The sequence below is a fragment of the Thamnophis sirtalis genome, unplaced genomic scaffold, assembly GCF_051295495.1.
Source record: "Thamnophis sirtalis isolate CommonGarterSnake01/CBP01778 unplaced genomic scaffold, rThaSir2_p1.2 scaffold_4, whole genome shotgun sequence".
Taxonomy (NCBI): Eukaryota; Metazoa; Chordata; class Lepidosauria; order Squamata; family Natricidae; genus Thamnophis; species Thamnophis sirtalis.
The window spans coordinates 108,148,736-108,169,980 of NW_028261384.1; the positions used below are offsets into that span (position 1 = coordinate 108,148,736).

At 34.3% G+C, this 21,245-nt stretch overlaps 1 protein-coding gene across 1 annotated transcript; it reads right to left on the bottom strand.

Annotated features, from left to right (window-relative positions):
- Nucleotides 1-828: 828 nt before the first annotated feature.
- On the bottom strand, nt 829-20,302 carry LOC106540733 (albumin). Its single transcript, XM_087713713.1, has 15 exons — nt 20,176-20,302; nt 19,189-19,249; nt 18,164-18,299; nt 16,917-17,119; nt 15,528-15,660; nt 12,763-12,860; nt 9,671-9,800; nt 8,165-8,379; nt 6,411-6,543; nt 5,308-5,405; nt 4,572-4,710; nt 3,290-3,513; nt 2,776-2,908; nt 1,578-1,634; nt 829-1,000 (listed from the first exon to the last, which is right to left on the bottom strand). The coding sequence occupies exons 1-14, from the start codon at nt 20,258-20,260 to the stop codon at nt 1,587-1,589; spliced, it is 1,836 nt and encodes a 611-aa protein (XP_087569839.1). The 5' UTR covers nt 20,261-20,302; the 3' UTR covers nt 829-1,000; nt 1,578-1,586.
- Between the last annotated feature and the right edge of the window lie 943 nt (nt 20,303-21,245).

Sequence of the window (21,245 nt, forward strand, 5' to 3'; positions counted from 1 at the left end):
TGTATTGGAACCATTCATTTAAAAGGATTTTCATGATACTTATAACTAAATTATCCAAAGGTTTTGACAAAGTATTTCCACATTCTGGCCAATAAAGCTACTGGGAGTTCTCTGTGAAATTATCAGGATATGTTTTTGTTTGAAGAAAAGCCAAAAGCTTAATTGTGGTCACGCACATACACATACACATACACATACACATACACATACACATACACATACACATACACATACACATACACATACACATACACATACACATACACATACACATACACATACACATACACATACACATAAAAAACACATACAATTACAGTTACTGAAACATGAATATTTGGTTGAATACACACACACACACACACATATATATATTAAACATAACTATGAAAAAATGTTATGTCTCTGCCATATAAAACATTTCTGATATTAAAGAAATGTATATATGCATAATGTTTATGTATACGCCCACACAGCCTCTTTTAGGAAGAAGGAGACACTAAATGATCAGAATATACTTTAGGTAACAATGAGCAGAAACTATTACTTGAATTTTGATGTCTTGGTTATTGAATCCTCTCAATGTACCCAGAATTTCATTCTTTTCATTCTCTCTTTTTTACATTATCTCTTGTACAGACACACACACACACACACACACAAACACACACACACACACACACACAGAGAGAGAGAGAGAGAGAGAGAGAGAGAGAGAGAGAGAGAGAGAGAGAGAGAGAGAGAGAGAGAGAGAGATCCATACATGGAAACAAATAATCAAACACATGTTGATGTCATATCTTTTTAGCATTAATTAATCAGCCAAACTTTCCTTTTAAAGCTTTTATTCATTTTCATTTTAAAGATAGTCACACTCTCATAAGAAATAATTGTTTCACCAAGAATCAAATTGGGATTAAAAGGCTGACATGAAAACAGCAACCAAGTATACTTGGGGATGTTTGGATTCTTTATCTCCAGCATTATTCCATTGTGGAAGCTACAAAAAAGAAAGAAAGAAAAGGTTCAATTTATTATTTATACATATGTAATATTTAAACTCAGTAATCAAGAATTAAGGGGAAAAATGAATTTTGAGAGAGACATTATGGAAGAAATACATTTTGGTGACAATGTCATTGCTAACATTTTACATTAAACATATATTGGGGGCAACAATGTAAAAGGCAATGGAGCTTAAAATAACCATGGCACTGCATAAGAACCTATGTGTTTCAAATTATCAACGTAAATTAGGACAACTGGATAAATAAATAATTCAAGATGGTTTTTTTGTCAGGGACTGTTTTATATTCAAAGAGAAAATATTAGTTTAAAGGATTTTGATAATAAAGAAAAATTAATTCACCTTGGGTTTTTTCAAAATAAGGAAGGTATTGTTTGAAGAGACTGAAGAGTCATGTTATATTAATCCAAAGAACGTCATGACTGGATAGATACACATTGGTATCATTGGTGTGCAGCAATGGCTTATTATCCCATTCAAGCATCATCAGCATAAAATCACTAAGACATTGATATACAAACTCAATATTTATATCTCTATATTAACTCACCTAAGATAGTTACACGGATATTTGACCACTTTGGATCTGTTCAACCAGTTTTTGACCCTGAAAAAAAAAAAAAGTTTACAAGGCTTTGCTGAACAAAGTAACAAACACAAATCTTCACCCAGTTGAATAAATTAATCGTGTTCTTCCTAACACATTATTATGCACAGAAGGCTGCTTCTGCAACTAAAACCCTCCATGTTCATATTCACTTGAGCATTCTTAGATTTGTCAGCTTCTCATTACACAAGACACAAAAGATGTGTAATCACTCACATACATTTTATTGTTTTTATAAACAACTTAACGTTGTTTACCTAATATTCTTCCTCCTCCTATTTTCCCCACAATAAAAACCCTGTGAGTGTTTGGCTGCTAAGAGGACAACTGATCCAAAGTCAAACATCCAGCTTTCATACCTAAGGCAGGATTAGAACTCTTAATTTTGTGGTTTCTATTCTGGTGCCTTAATCACTAGACCAAACTGGCTACGTACAAGGTATTACCAAAACCAAGGTAGAAAAAGATATAACTAGTACAATGTGGACTTTTGTTCCGCACCGTTTTTGCAATAAAACACACAATTCATTTACTTCGAAGATGCTGGCAAATTTTTATAACAGATATCTTTGTGCATGCCATAGTACAGAGGTGACAAAATTTCAGTTTTTCTTTTTGTGCTGCAGATTTGCAGAATTATCTTCCAATAGATAAATCACATTTTACTATCAAATTTTAGATTTTTCTAAAGACTGGTTTCTAATAGCTACATTTCATTCAAATGCATGCAGTTTGTGTATGAATTAAAAATCATCACTAAAATGGATTACCTGGAAATAAAGTGTTCCTGTCCCATAAACATATGGGATAATATAAACATAATATAAGCTACACTTTTTCACAATATGGATGTTACAGAGTTCTTAATAATGAATGGTTGAATGAATTCTAGGAGAATGTATGTAAAATATCAGATTAAACATTTTTCTGTATATTAAAGAATCAGGAAATTAAGGCTGGAATCCTTACATATGTTCCTATCTCTTTTACATATGGGCATGCCAACTGTACACTGTAATAGTAACAGCTTAATGCACCAAACTGGAACTTATTTGATGAAAGGAAATGTACATTTGGAGGCAGCAATAAGCCAGAACACTTTATTAAACTTTCCCCATCCATTCTCCTATTTAAGGTATACCTTTGTGTCAAAGCATTCCTTTTGGTTTGCAGCTGCACAGCAATCTGTCTGAAGTTCACGGAAAGCTAGGATTCCAACGGCAAGCTCTCCATCTTCGATATTAGGTTTGGATTTTATCAAGTCACTTAGCAAACTGCAAGACAAACAATAACTATTAAATCCTCTGTTGAAACTAAGACCTTCACAATTTCACTCTTTTCTAGATCCCAAAATTGAGTAATATGTTCATGCATATATACACATTTTTAATATGTACTTTCTTAGTGTAAATTCCCAATGATGAAACTAGAAATTTTTAGCAGAAGAAAAGATGAAAAGAGGATGAAAACAAATGCTGCAAGATAAATCACCAAAGACATTTTGAGAAGGCAGGTATCCTAAGATATGGGAGATATCTAAATAAATTCATACCTAGCATACAATAAGATGCATTCAGGAACTACATGTGTATATCATGTCTTGTTTCATGTAAAACCTGCAATAATATATTAGATTAAAATGACTATTTCCTTACCCTTGCTTACTTTCCTGTACAGTCGCTTCATTAGGTGAGCACAATTTCTCAGGGGCTTCCAGTGCTTTAGGTTTGAATGGAGGAGGATTATAGGATGGATCTGGTCCTAAGTTACTGATACATTCCCAACGGCTGATAAAGGAGGAATCACAGCAGTCGCCAACTTGTTTGTTTGTGAAATGTTCATCATGATATCTACATACAGATCCTATCACTTTATCTGTCTGAGAGGAGATAGGGGGGAATCCAGTGAACTTCTTCAGTTACATGATATCACTACTATATGCTATGAAAATAATATTTCAAGAATTAGCCTTTATTCAATGGTAATAGGGTTGCATGAAGGGAAAGTCAAAAGCAAGTCTGGCTAAATTAATAGCTGTTTTCTCAGAATGTTCAAAATCACACTTTCCTTCCCAGGACAAAAACTTCATTGAGATGTGCCATAGATAACTGCTGATTCTTTCTGTCTGTCTATCTGTCTGTCTGTCTATCTGTCTCCATGTATCCCAACATAGTAACAAGAAATCAAATTACTACTACTGATACTACTACTAATAAATTGCTTTACAGAAAGGTTTTATCTGTTGATTTATTTTTTGGTGGCAGGATATTTTAATGTTTCCAGTTTATAAACTTACAATATGACTTTTATTCATAAATTAAATATTAAAAAATAATTTTGACAATGAAAACTATTATTTGCCCACTGGAAATACATAGCTTCAAATAATGGCATAAAATATTTTGATTATATATGGATTAGATTACTGTCTAAAAATATGTGAAACTAATCCTTTGGTAGTTTATATTTGATTAAATGTTTTTTTTCCTGTTTTCAGTTCAGTTTTATGGTGTTATAGCTTTTAATAGAAATTTGCTGCTTGCTGAGATATTTGTGAAAGATTCGGTGCCCGAGTTCATTTGAAGATAGAGTGTGGAGGATATTGGCCCAGGGGAAGTACTTAGCTTTGGAATCCCATATAGCCAAAGGAGGTTTGCTAATCTTTTTACTACTGGTTCGGGTGCACTCCCCCATACAGACACGTGACGTGTGCAATGCTTCTGCATATGAGCAGAAGCATCTGGGTGGGTGAGTGGAGCCTCCCACTGCTGCTACTACTGGTTCGGCTGATTCGAACTGAACTGGCAGCAATCTACCTCTGCACATAGCCCTTCCTTCCACTGAGACAATCTACAAACATTTTATAGCTATGTGTCACTTACAGAGGAAATGGAATAGAAGCAAAGGAGCAGAATATATGGAAGAAACAGTACTCACATTTTCTAAAGCACATGAGACTTGGTGATCACCATCTAAATTACAGCATTTCTCAGCAACGTGTTCCAATTTTTTGGCGAGCTCAATCAGATTAGAATTTGGAACCTGTGGTATAATTTTACTATACTTGATCAAATATCTGAAAGAAAAGGCCAATTAGAAAAGTTGTATGCTGTTGAATAAGGCAAGTTTGTAAATGCACTAAAGGATGCTAGGAAAAAAAAAGAACTGCTGAGGGTTGATTTAGAGAGTGTTAGTAAAATCTATACCATCTTCCCCTTTCTACAAAATCAAAAGATCCTGACTCTGCAAACACATCTGAGACATTGCCTTCTCTTTGGGATATCAGTGAAGCACTTGAGTAAATATTAACTTTTATGTTGATTTAAATGATTATACACGTGGCCACAAGCTCTATGATATTTTATTACACTCCTTTGGTGCATTTTAAAATTCTTTTATGCCTAGAAAACATTATTTTAATATTATAAAAATTAGATTCATAGTTACAACTGAATTCTCTAGTCTACTCATAGGCAGCAAAACATTTAGAAATTAATTTCCTGAATATTCATCTATAAAAAACTAAAAATCACTACAGATGCAAGAGAATCTCAAGATATTTTAAATATTTGGTGGAATCTTAGTTTCTTTCATCTCCCTAAATTATAGGCAATTTTGCAAATGGTTCTGCTTATCGAAAATTTACAAATGTATCATTCAAAGAAAAACTTACTCATTTTGGAAGAAGTAGGCTCCTATTTCTTTATAATTATTGCAATTATTCTTCACAACTTCAGTAATCTTAGTAATATATAATTTGAGCTGTTCTTCCTGAAAAAGGAAACACTTTTAAAAAAATCTGCAATAACAAGCGCACCTCGGAAGAATCAATATAAATAATGCTGGGACAATGTTGCAGAAATATGTAAATAATTCTTACTCTGGAGAAGACAAGGCATATTAAAGACAGTTGAAGATGGGATTAGCAACTTTGGCTTTCCCCCATGTTAGAGGCAAATGTGAATGGAAAGATCATGATTTGTTAAAAACAATTTTGTTGTAATCATTAAATATGCAAATGTGACTCTGGCTAATGCTATATATTCCTTTTATATCTAATTTTTCTTTCCACGTTTGTTTTCCTGCAACCTCTGTTCATAATTCAGAAATCTTTAGAAACCTTCATTGGTAATTATAATTTTAGAATAAATCTATACTGAGTGATTCACTTTTTAAAAATATCATACAATGTCTTTATGCTTCATTCCATTCTGAAGAAGGGCCCCAAAGTCATTTATAGTAAATAAATAGTATATAAAAATATTCCCTTTGTATAGAGTGCTGCCATAGAAAATGCCACATGACATGTTCCTATCATCTGAACTCATTTTGTAGATTAGAGACATTACAAACTGACATGAAAATTTAAACAGGTGTTATACATAACACCTGTGTGATATAGAAAGAAAAGCATTTACCAGAAAACTATTTGGATAGTACACTTTACAACAGTTACGACTTTCAAATATTTTTAAGAGCTGCTCCACCCAGTACACATTGTAATGACTTCTAGTGTAATGAATGTTCCATCTTTCCAAGGAAAATAAAACATAGCAAAACAAAAGAATCAAAAACAAATAGTTAAAAAAAAAACAGCCTTACACATTGGCTGAGGCTGAAACTTTCCATTCTAGACATGACCTTTAATAAAGTCTAATCTTAACTCAGAATTTGTCCTTCAGTTTCTGAATAACTATTAATAGTGTTACAATGGGGCTGGGTTGGGCTGGGCTGGGCTAGGTGACAGAGAATCAACAGGAAGTGCCCTGAACTCACCCCTGCATGCAAACACTGTACTTTGTCTTCTAGTACGCAGCATTTGGTCGCCAATGATTTATATTTATGCAAAATTTCCACATCAATCAGTTTAGAAAGTTCAGGATGGTTTCTTGTTAATGTAAAGAGGAAGCTAAAACAGGAGAAAATGGGATCAGAAAACATTGTTAGCTACAGAAAGGAGAATTTGTTTCTTTTGATATTAGTTGGAATTACCCAAACACATATCTTTTCCAATATTAATTGTGATTCCATGCTTCTCCCTTTCAGGTTTAATTTGCTAGATTGTTTTGCTCTTTAATTACTAATTTGACATTTTCTTTTTTCCTCTTATTTCTGTCCTACATTAGAGAGATTCATTAACTTTTTTAATTCCAATGTGTTATCTCTAGATCATCCTACTTTTGTGCCCTCCATCTGCCTGAACCTTTTACTATTTGAAACAAAGGATAATGAAATTTTCTCCATTCAATCTAAAAATTCCAACTGGACTGGCAACTGAATCCTGTTTTAGTGCAGGCAATGCAATTAAATCCTTCCAGACAAGTAGTTTAAGAGCTGAGATAAATTTATGACATACAAATAATTTTATCTCAACAAATACCTCCCCAAAATGCTGGAAATGTGAATCAATGCATGGAACATACTACCACTTATGGTGGACCTGTGAGGAGGCTAAATTTTTTTGGAAAGGGATCAAAAAGTGGCTAGAGGTAATAACAGGTATTAAAATAGAATGGAAACCTGAAGTTTTTTTATTAGGAATAATGACTGTGAAATATAAAAAAAGAAATTCAGTATTTAATATTATATATAATTATAGCAGCGAGGATCGCCTTTGCCCAGAAATTGAAAAACAAATTAATTCCAAGTGAAGATGAAATAATAAGAAAGGTTATGGACTGTGCTGAAATGGACACATTAACAAAAGAAATCCAGGGAAAAGAAGACACAGAATACTACCAGATATGGGATAAATGGTATAGGTGGATGGAGGAAAGAAACAAGGATCAATGAAGGAAGACAACAAAGCCTAAAAATAGTAGTTAAGAAGAATTAACACATAAATATGTATCCAAGTGGTTTAAACTTACTAGAGGTAATCAGCCAATATAGCAAACAGAGGAGTAAGATAAGAGGGTTAAGAATTGTGAAATACAAATGAAATATAATAGAAGGAGAAACAATATAAGGTGAGTGGTATCGATTGGCAATTGCTATTAGAAAGAACAGGAAGCTCCTGATCATATTGTATTGTGTAAATGTGGTGTACGTCTAAGTTTTGTGTGTGTGTGTGTATTTTACATGTTTGTAAATAAAATTAAAAACTAAAAAAAGACCAAATAATTTTATCTTCTTTGAGAAGAAAATCCTCAACCACCTTGGCCCTGGCCCAATACTGGGCCCTGGCCTGTTTGGAAGTAGGCCGTAAAAGCAGCAGGGAAATATGGGCACAGCCCCATATATGTGCATACATGAAGATCCATTTGTGTGAATGGTGGAACCATCCCCTCTTCTCCTCACCCCGCCGATCCTCAAAGCCAGAAAGGTTGGGGACCATTGCTTTAAGGTTTTGAAGTAATACTGAGGAAACTGCCAATACTCTTCTCCAATACCCATTGCTTTATTGCATCTAAACTTGGAGTAGAATCTCTTGCATACATTCAGAGCAGAAGACTATATGTTCTTCCATTTTTATATAATCTAGCCCCATTCATTTAGTGTGAAATAGTGTAAAAATATTTAAGCCATACCTTTCCCAGTGTCCATCTCCTTGTTCAGCCAACAATTTACATGCTTCTGCCTCTTTTAAGATTTCTCCAGATGGTGGGGGAAGATCCGGAGATCTTGCATCATTTTCCAAAGCAGCAAGGCAGTTTGGCCTTTCCACCAGAGGCTTTTCACAGCAAGCACCAACGTTAGAAGATATAGCATCTTTGTGCTCACAGACATATTTTGACAGGTCTGCCTGTAAGAAGAGGGAGAAATTAGTCCTTTGAAGAAAGGCAAGTTATAGTTGGAGGAACTATGGACTACTACAAAACCCTTTCAATGCTTCTTTACCAATAAAATTAATAATGGCAAACAAGTAAATTTTCAAAAGATTTGGCTGAAGTCACTGAATCTGTGGAACCACACAATACATTAGGTATAATCTATTTCAAATGTTTAGAGAATGTGACATAATTCTTAAAATAAACCTTTTCTACACAATGTGCAATGTTTATTTATTTTTATTTGCAAGTGTTCAATCCTGCAGAGAATAACTAGCCTTTCTAGTTATTGCTGATGTTACTAGAAAAAATGACTAGGTAAAAACACTAGAGAGATTCAAAAAGGTAGGATCTGAGTTCATTCCTGAAACTGCTATATGTCATTTACATACAAAGGGTAATCTAGTTTATTAGATCTTTTCTGTGTTTTTAAGAAGACAATGTTAAATATAGTTCATATTTGTTTGCTTGTGTCTTTGGGAATTACATAACTGTCCATCTAAGGTTGGTTGTCAAAGGTTTTTTTTTTAAAGCAAACAGAACCACTCAAATCTAAATAAATTCATTTTATCTCATCACCTGACCCTCTGTAATTGTATAAAGTGGTATCACAGCTATCTCTTACTTCTCTTCCCATTCCTTTTTTTTTTTTTTGCTTGCTTACATGGTTGTAGACTTTCTTGTTTACAAGGTGCTGGCCTACTTCACACAGCAAAACGAAAGCTAACTTATAAAGAGTTAGATTGTGATGGTTTGGGATTGAGAATGGTTGACTTGCCCAAGATCAGCTAGCCAACCTCAATGCCTAAAGAGGACCAGAACCTGAATCTGCATGTTATATATTATCTATTTACATTATCAATCTTTAGTTGTGAAAACAAAATAATAAAATATATCTGTTTGCATATATGTGTGTTGAATTTCGTTTTCATGAATTTAGAAAATTTAATTTGAAAAATCACCAGAGAAATGTGAAAATGTCAAAAGATGATACTGGAAAAAAAGATCACTTTTTTAAAAAAAAATCCTTGGGGTTGAGACAGATCATTTAAGAAGCTACTTCTTGACTTTCTATACTACATTGAGTAAAAGTTAATTGAGCAAATGTCTTATCCACTCAAAAGCTTGATTAAGTGCTTTGAAAGACTAGTTTTTAAAAAGAAAACATCTTAAGAAAGTCAATCAGGTTAAAAAAAGAGCCTCTTTCTAGGATTTTTCATATCTATATATTTTAGGTTTGAAGCAGCAGACATGAGTATATCTTACTCTGTCAAGTAAAGCCTCCAGGGAATCCCCTTTACAGATTTCTTCATAGATGTGCACAACATGGCCAACAATATGGGATAGAGTTTCCTGATTAGCATTTATGAACTTCTCATGGGTCTCAATAAATTTCCTAGAAAGAAAAGCAAAGAAGAGCATTAGGATTATTACAAAGCAGTTTCTAAATAATTTCTACATTGTATTTCCACAAACAATTGCAATATCATATAATCATGTAATCTTCCATTTTAAAATCTGATCCCCGTAATTACACAAGGTACTATAATACAATACAATAGCAGAACTGGAAGGGACCTTGGAGGTCTTCTAGTCCAACCCCTGCCTAGGCAGGAAACCCTATACTGTTTCAGACAACATCTTCTTAGAGTCTGCCAGTGTGGCATTCACAACTTCTGGAGGCAAGCTGTTCCACTCATTAATTGTTCTAAGTATCAGGAGATTTCTCCTCAGTTCTAAGTTGCTTCTCTCCTTGATTAGTTTCCACCCATTGCTTCTTGTTCTACACTCAGGTGCCCTGGAGAATAGTTTGACTCCCTCTTCTTTTTGGCAACCCCTAAGATATTGCAACACTGCTATCATGTCTCCCCTAGTTCTTCTTTCTGTTAAACTAGACATACACAGTTCCTGCAACCATTTTTCATATGTTTTAGTCTCCAGTCCCCTAATCATCTTTGTTGCTCTTCTCTGCACTCTTTCCATAGTTTCCATATCTTTTCTATATCATGGCGACCAAAATTGAATGCAGTATTCCAAGTGTGGCCTTACCAAGGCATTATAAAGTGGTATTAACACTTCACGTGATCTTGATTATATCCCTCTGTTTATGCAGCCTAGAACTGTGTTGGCTTTTTTGGCAGTTGCTGCACACTGCTGGCTCATATTTAAATCATAAATGATGACTAGGACTCCAAGATACCTTTGACAGTTACTCTTGTTGAGTAAAGTACCATCTATACTGTACCTATGCATTTCATTTTTGTTGCCTAAATGTAAAACCTTACTCTTTTCACCATTGAATTTCATTTTATCAGATAGTGCCCAATTTTGTCAAGATCCTTCTGTATCCTAAGCTTATATTCTGGAGTGTTGGCTATTCCTGCCAGTTTGGTGTCATCTGCAAATTTGATGAGTTCCTCATTTATTCCCGCATCCAAATCATTGATGAAGATGTTGAAGAGTACTGGGCCCGAAACAGAGCCTTGGGGTACTCCACTGCATACTTCCCTCCATGTAGATGCAGTTCCACTGAGGACTACACATTGAGTGTGGTTGGTTAGCCAGTTATGAATCCATCTGATGGTGATGTTGTCTAACCCACATTATTCTACTTTATCTAGTAGTAGGTTATGGTCCAGCTTATCAAATATCTTACTGAAGTCCAAGTAAACTATATCAATGGCATTCCTCTGATCCACTAATTTTGTCACTTTATCAAAGAATGAATTAAGATTAGTCTGGCATGATCTGTTTTTGACAAACCCATGATGGCTTTTGGCTATTACTTCGTTTGCTTCTAGATGTTCGCTAATTCATTGCTTGATTATCTTTTCTAGAATCTTTCCTGATATTGAAATCAGACTGATAGGTCTGTAGTTTCCTGGATCTGTTTTTCCCCCTTTTTTGAAGATGGGAACCACATCAGCTCTTTTCCAGTCTTCTGGTAGTTCCCCGGTGCTCCAGGATCTCTAATAGATATAGTTCAGTGGTTCTGATATCTCCTCTGCCAGTTCCTTCAGAACCCTGTGGTGTAATCCATCTGGTCCTGGTGATTTGAACTCATCTAATGTAGACAGGTGCTCACTTATCATTTTCTTCCCTATTTCAACTTATGTTCCTAATCTGATTTTTGTATTTTGTAAAATATTTGTATTGCATTTTGTAAAATATTTCTACTGTATTTTGTAAAATATTTTATACAATATTTGTGTTTGTGTAAATTTTCCTGAAGGTGCCTGTCTGCCTGCATGCCTGCCTGCCTGCCTGCCTGCCTGCCTTCCTTCCTTCCTTCCTTCCTTCCTTCCTTCCTTCCTTCCTTCCCTCCTTCCTTCCTTCCTTTCCGCCCTCCCTTCCTCCCTCCCTCCTTCCCTCCTCCATTATTAATGTAGGTTTCTTATTTGGGATCTTTTATTTATTTCAAAAAGTAAATAAATGGTATGTTAAAACTATTTTGGGAGACAGCAGCCTAGACAACTACCTCAGCCCATAGAAAGAGAAGGGGTGTGTGAAGCATGTCAGAAGGAGTCATCTGCAGTTTCCTTGAAAGTAAAAATAAAGGAGTGGAATAGTCCTCCACTGACAGTAGTCCTGTCAGACTGGTAAGATTCTATTATTTAAAAATAGAATTTGTAAGTTGCAAGTTTGTGCTTCTTATTTTAACTACCTAAAAGGGCTGATTATAGAAAAGTAATAATCTATTAAACATATGTGAGTCTTTCTCAAGTGGTCAAAAGACAAAATTGTTACTCCCAGACTAGGTTATTCATACTATTTTGACATGCCTTGAGTCTCTGGGTAAATAAATCCTGAATTATAAAAAACTGAATATAGTCACTGAAACTTTCTCTTATCAATTAAATGACTTCATTGCTTCTATCCTATTTTCCTTTTAAGATATTCCATGGATAAATGCTAAATTGGTTTAGCTATTATTATAGACACATTGTCTACTTATTTTCAGTTTTCAGTACCACAGTCTCTTCTGAATATCCTGGTTGTCAGCCCTTCCAGGTAAACCAAACAGCAAACATGACTAGATAAGCTAATTCTTCTTCATTATAAGGCTACATACAGAATTTTACAAGTCTGAAGGTACAAACTTTCTACCACTGCTTTTAATCTCTGATCAATTAGGTTGGGCCATTCTTAAACTTTTCCTCTGAATGTTAAGCTGCTGGGAATACCCACTTCTCTCATCTGATTATTTCTAGGCAGCAATTATTTTCCCTTTCCCACAAGATCATCCATACAAACTATTACATTATTTAATTTGTTTCATATATAAATCATTTTAGTCATATTTGATACACATTCCTATGAGTTCATTTTGTACAACATTCCAAATAAAGTAGACTTACAATGCACGCAAATCATCTTTTCCATAATGCTTCAGATTAAAACAAGTATATTCCTGATCCTCAATTATTTCTCTGAATTTCTTTGTGGCTTCTGTTGCCTGTTACAAACCAAAAAAGAAAAGAAGAAAACATTTTTACTCAGTCTGAGAAGAGAGAGATAAGAAAATAATGATAACAAATAGAAATAGAATGACAAAATAATGTAAATGTAACAACTAGAGCAACATTTGAAAATCATTGACTTTGACAAATTACCCCCAGCCAATTGCAAAAGGCAGCCTTACTCAGAACAGATAACATCTTGCAACGATACCTCTAACACTAAAAAAAATATATTCCACATCTGTGAACCCCAGATCCTTGGAAAAAAATTTAACAGGTAGCTAAAAATGCCAAATTCAATCTGAACCTCTGGCTGACTGTGCAACAAATCAAAACTTCAAATTACTAATTGGTGTGATAGCTGATGCAATCCAACAGCATTTAGTTGAAAAAAATGTTCTTTGCCAATAAATAAGAATATTTGCAGTTCAACATCAAAATGAGGAGTCATTGGAGCTCTGGGTGTGGTTTTTTTCTTTCAGAAATTTAATTACCCAAAATAGGTAACATTGCTAGCTCTGATTATATTACCTAGTTTGGGTAATGAAACAACTATTGCAAGAAAACAGCCAAGAAAACCCCTCAAGCTCTTTGCATCTGAGCTGAAAGAAAACGGTCCAAATAGTAGAGGAGCAAAAGAGCAACTTCTAATTGACAAGATGATTCTGGAAAACTGCAAGAGAAGGAAGACCCACTTGAATGTAGCACAGACTCTCTACCACTAATTTGATAATCAAGTGCCAGCAATAACTGGAGTTAGTGGAAACATCAGGGGTTTTGTGCAAAGATTCACAGAACAATGGGAGACATAGTTATAGGTCAATGGGGATAGACTGGGATAAGTTAATATCAAAAGAGAAATCTCACTTTCACTTGTATTGTTTGTCATTGCAGTGATTTCTCTGTCAACAATATTGAATAACTCAGGTGGTGGTTATCAAACATCCAAAGCATATGCCAGGTTGTTCCACCTCCTTTTCATGGAAGATTTGTAGCTGTATGGAAAAACATCATCTGAAATAGAATTGCTCCTCAACACTGTCCATATATACAGCAAGATATTGCAGTTAAGTTTGGACTGGACCAAAGTCTCACCATCAGAGGTAGAAAAATAATGAAAACTGAAATTAAGATGCCCTACAAAAATAACATCAAGAGTCCACTGATCAAATGAATGGATGAAGATAATCTTACAAACTCCTGGCATTTTTCAAGCTGACAGCATCAAGCACATTGAACTCAAGAAAAATATTAGAAGTGGATACATCAAGAGAGTAAAGAAATTCTTAAAGTACAAATTCAGTGGAGGAAATAAAGATAGTTCTTGACTTACAACTGTTCATTAAGTGATATAGTATTGAAGTTACAACACTACACACAAAAATTGCTCATGACTGTTTTTCATACTTATGGCCATTGCAGCATATGGTCAAAATTCAGCTGCTTGGCAACTGACTCATATTTATAATGGTTGTAGTGATCATGTGATCACAGTTTACAAGCAAAATCAATGGAAAAGCCAGATTCACTTAACAACAATATTACTAACTTAATAATTGCAGTGATTCACTTAACAACAATGTCAAGAAAATTCATAAATGGGAGAAAGCTTACTTAACTGTTTCAGTTAGCAACAGAAATCTTGGCCTCAATTGTGGTCATAAGTTAAAGACCACATCTACACATCTGGAATAGTAGTCTGGACTCAAACAGGACAATAGTCCTGGATAGAAAGACCAGAAAAATAATGACAGTGAATCATGCTTATCATTCTTGTAGTGACGTTGACCAATTCTACTTACGAAAGAAAATAGGTGAGGGTTGAATGTTGTAAGTACATTGGATGGTTGAACAATAAAATAGAGAATTAGAAGTATATCTGAAGGCAATGAATAAGAAACACTGAAGTTACTATACTGGGAAGAGTTACTAAGTACTGGAAAGACTGAACTGGCTTACGAGGTGGGGTGGGGACATGACCAAATGAAGAATAGAAATGAAACATAGCAAAGCAAAATATTACATGTCCATTTTTTTTAGATCTTCAAGAATAGTAGGCAAAGCATATAGTTTAGAGTATATGCTTTGTGGCTAGGTGTGGAAAAATTGAAGAGATGGAAGGATTCATTGTGGCTACACAAAATCAAGCCTTTAGGAGAAACACATACATTTGTACACAAGTCAGAATTGAAAAGACAACAGCAGATAACAAATGCCATCCCCACAAGGAAGCTGAAGAAACCATGGACCACCTAATTAATTGTTGCAATAAGACTGATTATAAGCAATGATGTGACAAAGTAAAACAATGGTGCATTGGAAGATCTGCAAAAAATATCAATAGCAAGAACTGGTGGGGCTATAAAATAGATGAAGTAATAGAACATGGAGAAACTAAATTGTTCTGGGAATTTAAAATTAGGCACCTGTTTTAACAATCAGACCTCTTTTAACAATCATTGATAAGAAAGACAAATATGTCCCAACAGTGCAGGTTGCAGTTCCTGGAGGCAACAGAATAAAAAAAAAAAGAACTGGAGAAAATAATGAAAAAAGACATGCAAATAAAAGTAGAATGACTGTGGGAAAATGTAGATATAATGTCAATGTTAATAGATGCTAAAAATTATTTCTACAAAATTTCAAGATGCAAAGTGAAATACCTTTTCATTGATACAAGCATCTTTATCAGTTGCTGCACAGCAAGTTTCCAGGATATTGTCATAGTTGTGAGTTCCAAGGAGGATTACAACAACTAGTGCTTTGGGATATCTTCTGGAGAGCTCATAAATATATCTGAAAAGCAAAACATATATGTGGGCAAAACATGAATATATGTGTGTGTGTTTGAGATAGAGGGAGAGGAGGAGGAGGAAAGAGAGGGGGATATATATATATATATATATATATATATATATATATATATATATATATATATATATATATATATATATATATATATATATATATATATATATAGATATATATATATAGATATATATATATAGATATATATATATAGATATATATATAGATATAGAGAGAGAGAGAGAGAGAGAGAGAGAGAGAGAGAGAGAGAGAGAGAGAGAGAGAGAGAGAGAGAGAGAGAGAGAGAGAGAGAGAGAGATGTCAAAGAACTCTTTCATTTCTTACTTTGAAATTATTTTCATTGGAAAGGGAAATGTTTAGGGAGAATTACAAAAAAAGGATAAAAATATTAAATCTCCAGACAAATCCATTAGTTTTATTACAATGCAATTTATTTTAATAAAATAAATCTAATCAAAATCTCAAAATTTCCTCTTCTTAAATTTATTACTCAAATTTCACCAGCATGTATTTTAGATCCATTTCTCACTGGATTTTCAGCAGAGAAATTGGATCAATCACTACCATACTTTTATGCAACTCATATCCAAAGTCTGTATCAGTTCCCTTTTAGAATCTTAAAAAAGAGTATTTATGTTACATAAAAAATAAGGCAGATAAGCATTTTTTTAAAGTTAGCCAAAACCACAGTTCTGTAATAGCCTAATGAAGATTAATTATGCAACAACAAGATCTGAAATAAGAAGATTATCAAAGTTGGGCCATGTGGCTAAGTGGTCTGAGACCACTGAGAGTTATGGTTGCATTGCAGCATATATTTTTTTAAAGAAAATGCTATTATTGAGAATATGCATGGTTGAAGCTCCTCATTTCAGCTTATATGCATGTCTGTGTATATGTTCTTCTTTTCACTTTAATGAAAGACATTAACATAGGCATTACTATCTAAATTATTCCTTTCTTAGCATGATTTACCTTTCCAAAATTATCTAACTGCACTGCATCAACAGATGTGTCCCTTTTGGAATGTTATAGAATGAGACTAACTGGAAGAAGTGAAGGGTAGTTGAATGAACTCATAAGTAGGAAGATCAATGAAGAGCATGTATTGTTTGCATTTGATAAATGAAATTAAGAAGCAATGTAGGCAATTTTACATTTGTTTCATTCATTTAAACAAGATCTAATGAGTCTAAGCTAAAACCTTTAGCCAATTGACTTACTGGACTATAACAGCACTTTTGTCATTGTGATATGCTTGGCAAGTTTTTTCTGCACTAGGATGATCAACACGTCCTATTGGTGAAACTTTATGGGATAAAACACATTCATTTCTTTCTGGATCAGCCTTAGCACAACAGTCATCAATTCCATATTTGTGGGAAAATTCTTCATCATGGCAGAGTATATCCAGATAAACTTTACCCTAAAGAGCAAAAAAATATGGCTGTTAAATAAGCATTGCTTAGTGTGTGTGTATGTGTGTGTGTGTGTGTGTGTGTGTGTGCGCACGCCGCACACATGCACACACACACATTTGCATATGCATATGTATATGTAAAAGAAGAAACAGACATTGTGATTTTCGGAACTTTAAAATATATTGCTCACTTAGCTTTCGTTAGTAACTGCTAACATCTTTACAGTGTAAAAACCATTAAAGAGATATCTGCCTTTATACACTATTAATCAATTTGTCCATTGCATGTGTGATAGGCCCATCCATGCTTTTAAAGCAACATCAGACAGCTGGGGATGAACAGCCCAAGCTGTGCTCAATAGGGGAGGAAGGAATCGGAGCATCGATTAACATGCCTGATGTAAAAACAACAAAGCTAATCACAGGTGGGAGATGGGTGGATGGGCTTATCATATGTGCAGTGGCCAAATTGCTTAATAATGTATATAGGCAGATAGCTCTCTAATGGTTTTTACACTCAGACGATGTTAGCAGAGGCTAACGAAAGCTAAGTGAGCAATATATTTTAAAGTTCCAAAGCTCCAAAAAAGAAGTTTCTTCTTTTATAACTACACCTCTAACTTGCAATATGTATATGTACATTTATACGTACACATATACATATATATATATGATCCTGCCAGCTGTAACTTGTCTGATAACCCAAGTTAATAAAATGTAGTTTAGAGCACTGGTAAGCAATATCATTAGAATGGCAAGCCAGATATTGCAGTCTCTCTGAAAGTTTGAAGGACAGAAATGTTAAGTATTTTGATTTGGAGGGAAATTGGTTTCTTAGGAATGAAGCTAATACACTTATTTTACTCTTAAATATATGCCAAATAACTATAGCTGAACAGAACTGTAAATACTGATGATGGGCTCCATTTCAAGCCCAAAAGTTTGAAAGAATAAACTTTTGATTCTGATGACTAACTCATTTAGGATTTTATAAGTACTTAATTAATGTATATGTCTATATGTACTCCAATTTAGCTTCCAAACACTTACCAAATCCTTTGTACATTCTGGGTCAGAAAATTCATTAGCAACACATTTCTGGTGAAGTGCTATAACATCTGCTGATAATTTTTTCACCTCCTCAAGTGTGGCATTTGGTACACTTTGAGCGAATAAAACTAAGGTACTGGGGAAAAAGCACAAGTGATTAAGAAAACAGTTTGTGAATAGCAACCAGTGGTGGGATTTTTAAAAAAATAACTACTAGTTCTGTGGGCATAGTTTGGTGGGCGTGGCATAGCTTGGTGGACATGGCTTGGTGGGCATGGCACGGGAAGGATACTGTAAAATCTCCATTCCCACCCCACTCCACATAACGGTTACTTTAAAATCGCCATTTCCTCCCGATCAGCTGGGACTTGAGACGCAGAGAATAGATGGGAGCAGGGGCCAATCAGAGGTGTTATTTACCAATTCTCTGAACTACTCAAAATTTCTGCTACAGGTTCTCTAAAACTGGTCAGAACTTGCTCACTATCACCTCTACAGTGAAGTTTTTGGTGCACTCTGAATTTGGTTGCTTGATTGCCCAATTAGATAACATCATCAGAGCACCAAAGGGCTCCATAATTCAGCCTGAACAATGAATATTTTCTTTTACTGGGGACATTTTCTACAAGCAGGTGGAAAATGTATAAAAGCTCTGGGAAGTTGCTGGACTCTAAGTTCATCTTGTTTTGACCTTGACAGTTTCATGCTCAGGATTCTCCAGCATTAGGAAAGAAAATGACTAGAGCAAGAGAGATATTCTCCCTTCTTAAGGTGAAAACAAAAATCTAATAAACCCTGTGACCTAAGATTTACACTAGGTCTGCCTTCTCAGTCTGTTTAAATTAGATATATTAACAAATGCTGAATTGTGAAGATTTTTATTTCTTTTTATGGGAAGAAGAAGAGACATTTTATGATGTTTTTATACTACTTTTATTGCAAACTATCACTTTAATTTTCAATCTCTTGTGCATCTTTTATTATTTAAATGTGTAATTTATAGCACAATTTTCTGGAATACTTACATGGCAGCAAAATCATCTGCTGATACTTGAGAGGCAAGATTGATGGTCCCGTGTTCATGTTCTATAAAGAGGGTAGTGAACACATTTTAATCACTAAAAGTCACTATTACTACATTATTGCAAATATTGCAAAAAGACCATGTAATCTTCAGAATATACACTAATAATTTTGCAAATTGGGCCAATAATATAAATAAAATGATTACAAAAACTGTGGTTTGAATTCCATTTGCCTTATAATGATAGAAAATAGTAATACATGTAATGCAATTCCTACGAATTCCCATTTGAAAACATTTTAAGTGATCTTTTTGGCAATAAAACAAATTGGTTTTACCATTTCTTATCACAAGTTGTTTAGATGCCTTCTGTCTGATATTTCTTAGTGGTACACTATATTTCTACTAACTTGATACGACTCTGCTTAGCATTTTGAAATAAGCTGAAGTTAATTGAACAAGAAACATCTTAGTAATATCCAGTAAATATTTATAGTATTATATTTTATTGCAAGAGATATCAGGATCTGGAATAAAGAATGCTATGTTTTGGGGCATGAAAAATATTTAGACATTCAAGATCAGTAGCACATAAATACGATTTTGGAAGTATTGTGTGGAATTTCTTGCCCTCTAAGTATTGCTAACCATAACCATAAAATGCAATCAGATTTGTAGATAATGATATAGACAAATCATAACCATCAAATGCTATATTTTATAGTTAATAATAACAAAACAAATATAATCTATTAGAAAATTCTTGGATAAAAATTCATTTGAAAATATGTAAGATTTATACAATTTGAATAGAAATAGAAAGGGATAGTCTGGAAACTCGACTGAAGGAACACACAATTCCCATATGCCTTTCCTCTGTGTTTCCAAAGTAGCAGTATAACCTCAATAAAAATCTGAGAAATCAATTGAAGACATGAAAAACTGATTTTTTTAAAAAAAAGAGAATGAGAAATAGAAAACATCATACCAGTATGCCGATATCTTCTGGGTAAGTTTTTCAATTCAGTAAAGCTTACCAAGCATACCAAAGAAATGAATATTACCCACTTCATGTTTCCAAATTGTTTGGGGGCTAGAGTGGACAAGGTAGGAAGAACACATGGGCAGATGGAACTTTTATAGTATATCGCCCTGGATCTCAGGGTAATCACCACCCACCTTATCCTGTACCCATGGAAGGTCAAAAGAAAAACATTTGTTAATAATTACTGTAATAAAATATTTTCCCATTTTGTTTGTTAAAGACAAGTATTGGCTCAAGAAATGTCTGCATTTTTCCCCCCTCAGAACATGGATAAATAGACTTTTCGCTTATCACACTTCAAAAAACTAAAGTAAACTGTTATCTCTCTTGCCCTATAACCTTAGACCTTTGGAAATTTTGTCCAAAGGTGAATCAAATTGATGTGGATGGAGTAGCAGTTTTTCGTCAGGTTCAGAGCAAATGTCCATGATGTTAATTTTCAAGATTACACATCTGAGCAAATATTTAACTTTTGCAACTGACTCTGAAAATCTGGGCTAGAATCTACAGTAATAGAATAGCAATCATTATTAGTCCATGCACATCACCACATGAAGTGTGCCTGTGTATGTGTGATCTCTTCATTAAGATTTAAGAACCCTTAATTTATCATGCTGATCTAGTACTGGGTGATAAAGAAATTTTCAGTCTAAGGCTGAGAGAAGGCAATAGATGCAGACTCATACATCTGGCTTATCATGCATAAAAGAGAAATTAAACTTGCATATCTCTCTGTTGCTAATCCAGAGCTCTTTCTATGTATGTATATACTGTGTTTCCCTGAAAATAAGACAGGGTTTTATTTTCTTTTGTCCCCTCAAATAAACTCTTGGTCTTATTTTTGAGGAGGTCTTATTATTTTTGAGGTGCAAGAGGTGGTGAGTGTTGTCACCGCATGGCTGCTGCTATGTTGTGCATCGGTGGCCTGCTGCCCTTTTTGCGATGACCATTAGTGTGACAGAAAGGACATGGTGGCTAGGGTTGTGGGAGTAGCTGTTAGGTAAGGGTATGTG

Bases quoted from the DNA above. Each gene is read 5' to 3' on its own strand.
- LOC106540733 (XM_087713713.1), bottom strand. From the start codon at position 20,260: ATGAAGTGGGTAATATTCATTTCTTTGGTATGCTTGGTAAGCTTTACT. The intron at 17,120-18,163 runs GTAAGTGTTTGG...TTTGCTCTTTAG, and splicing joins CAGAATGTACAAAGGATTTG to GGTAAAGTTTATCTGGATAT. The intron at 5,406-6,410 runs GTGAGTTCAGGG...TTCCTTTTTCAG, and splicing joins TACAGTGTTTGCATGCAGGG to GAAGAACAGCTCAAATTATA.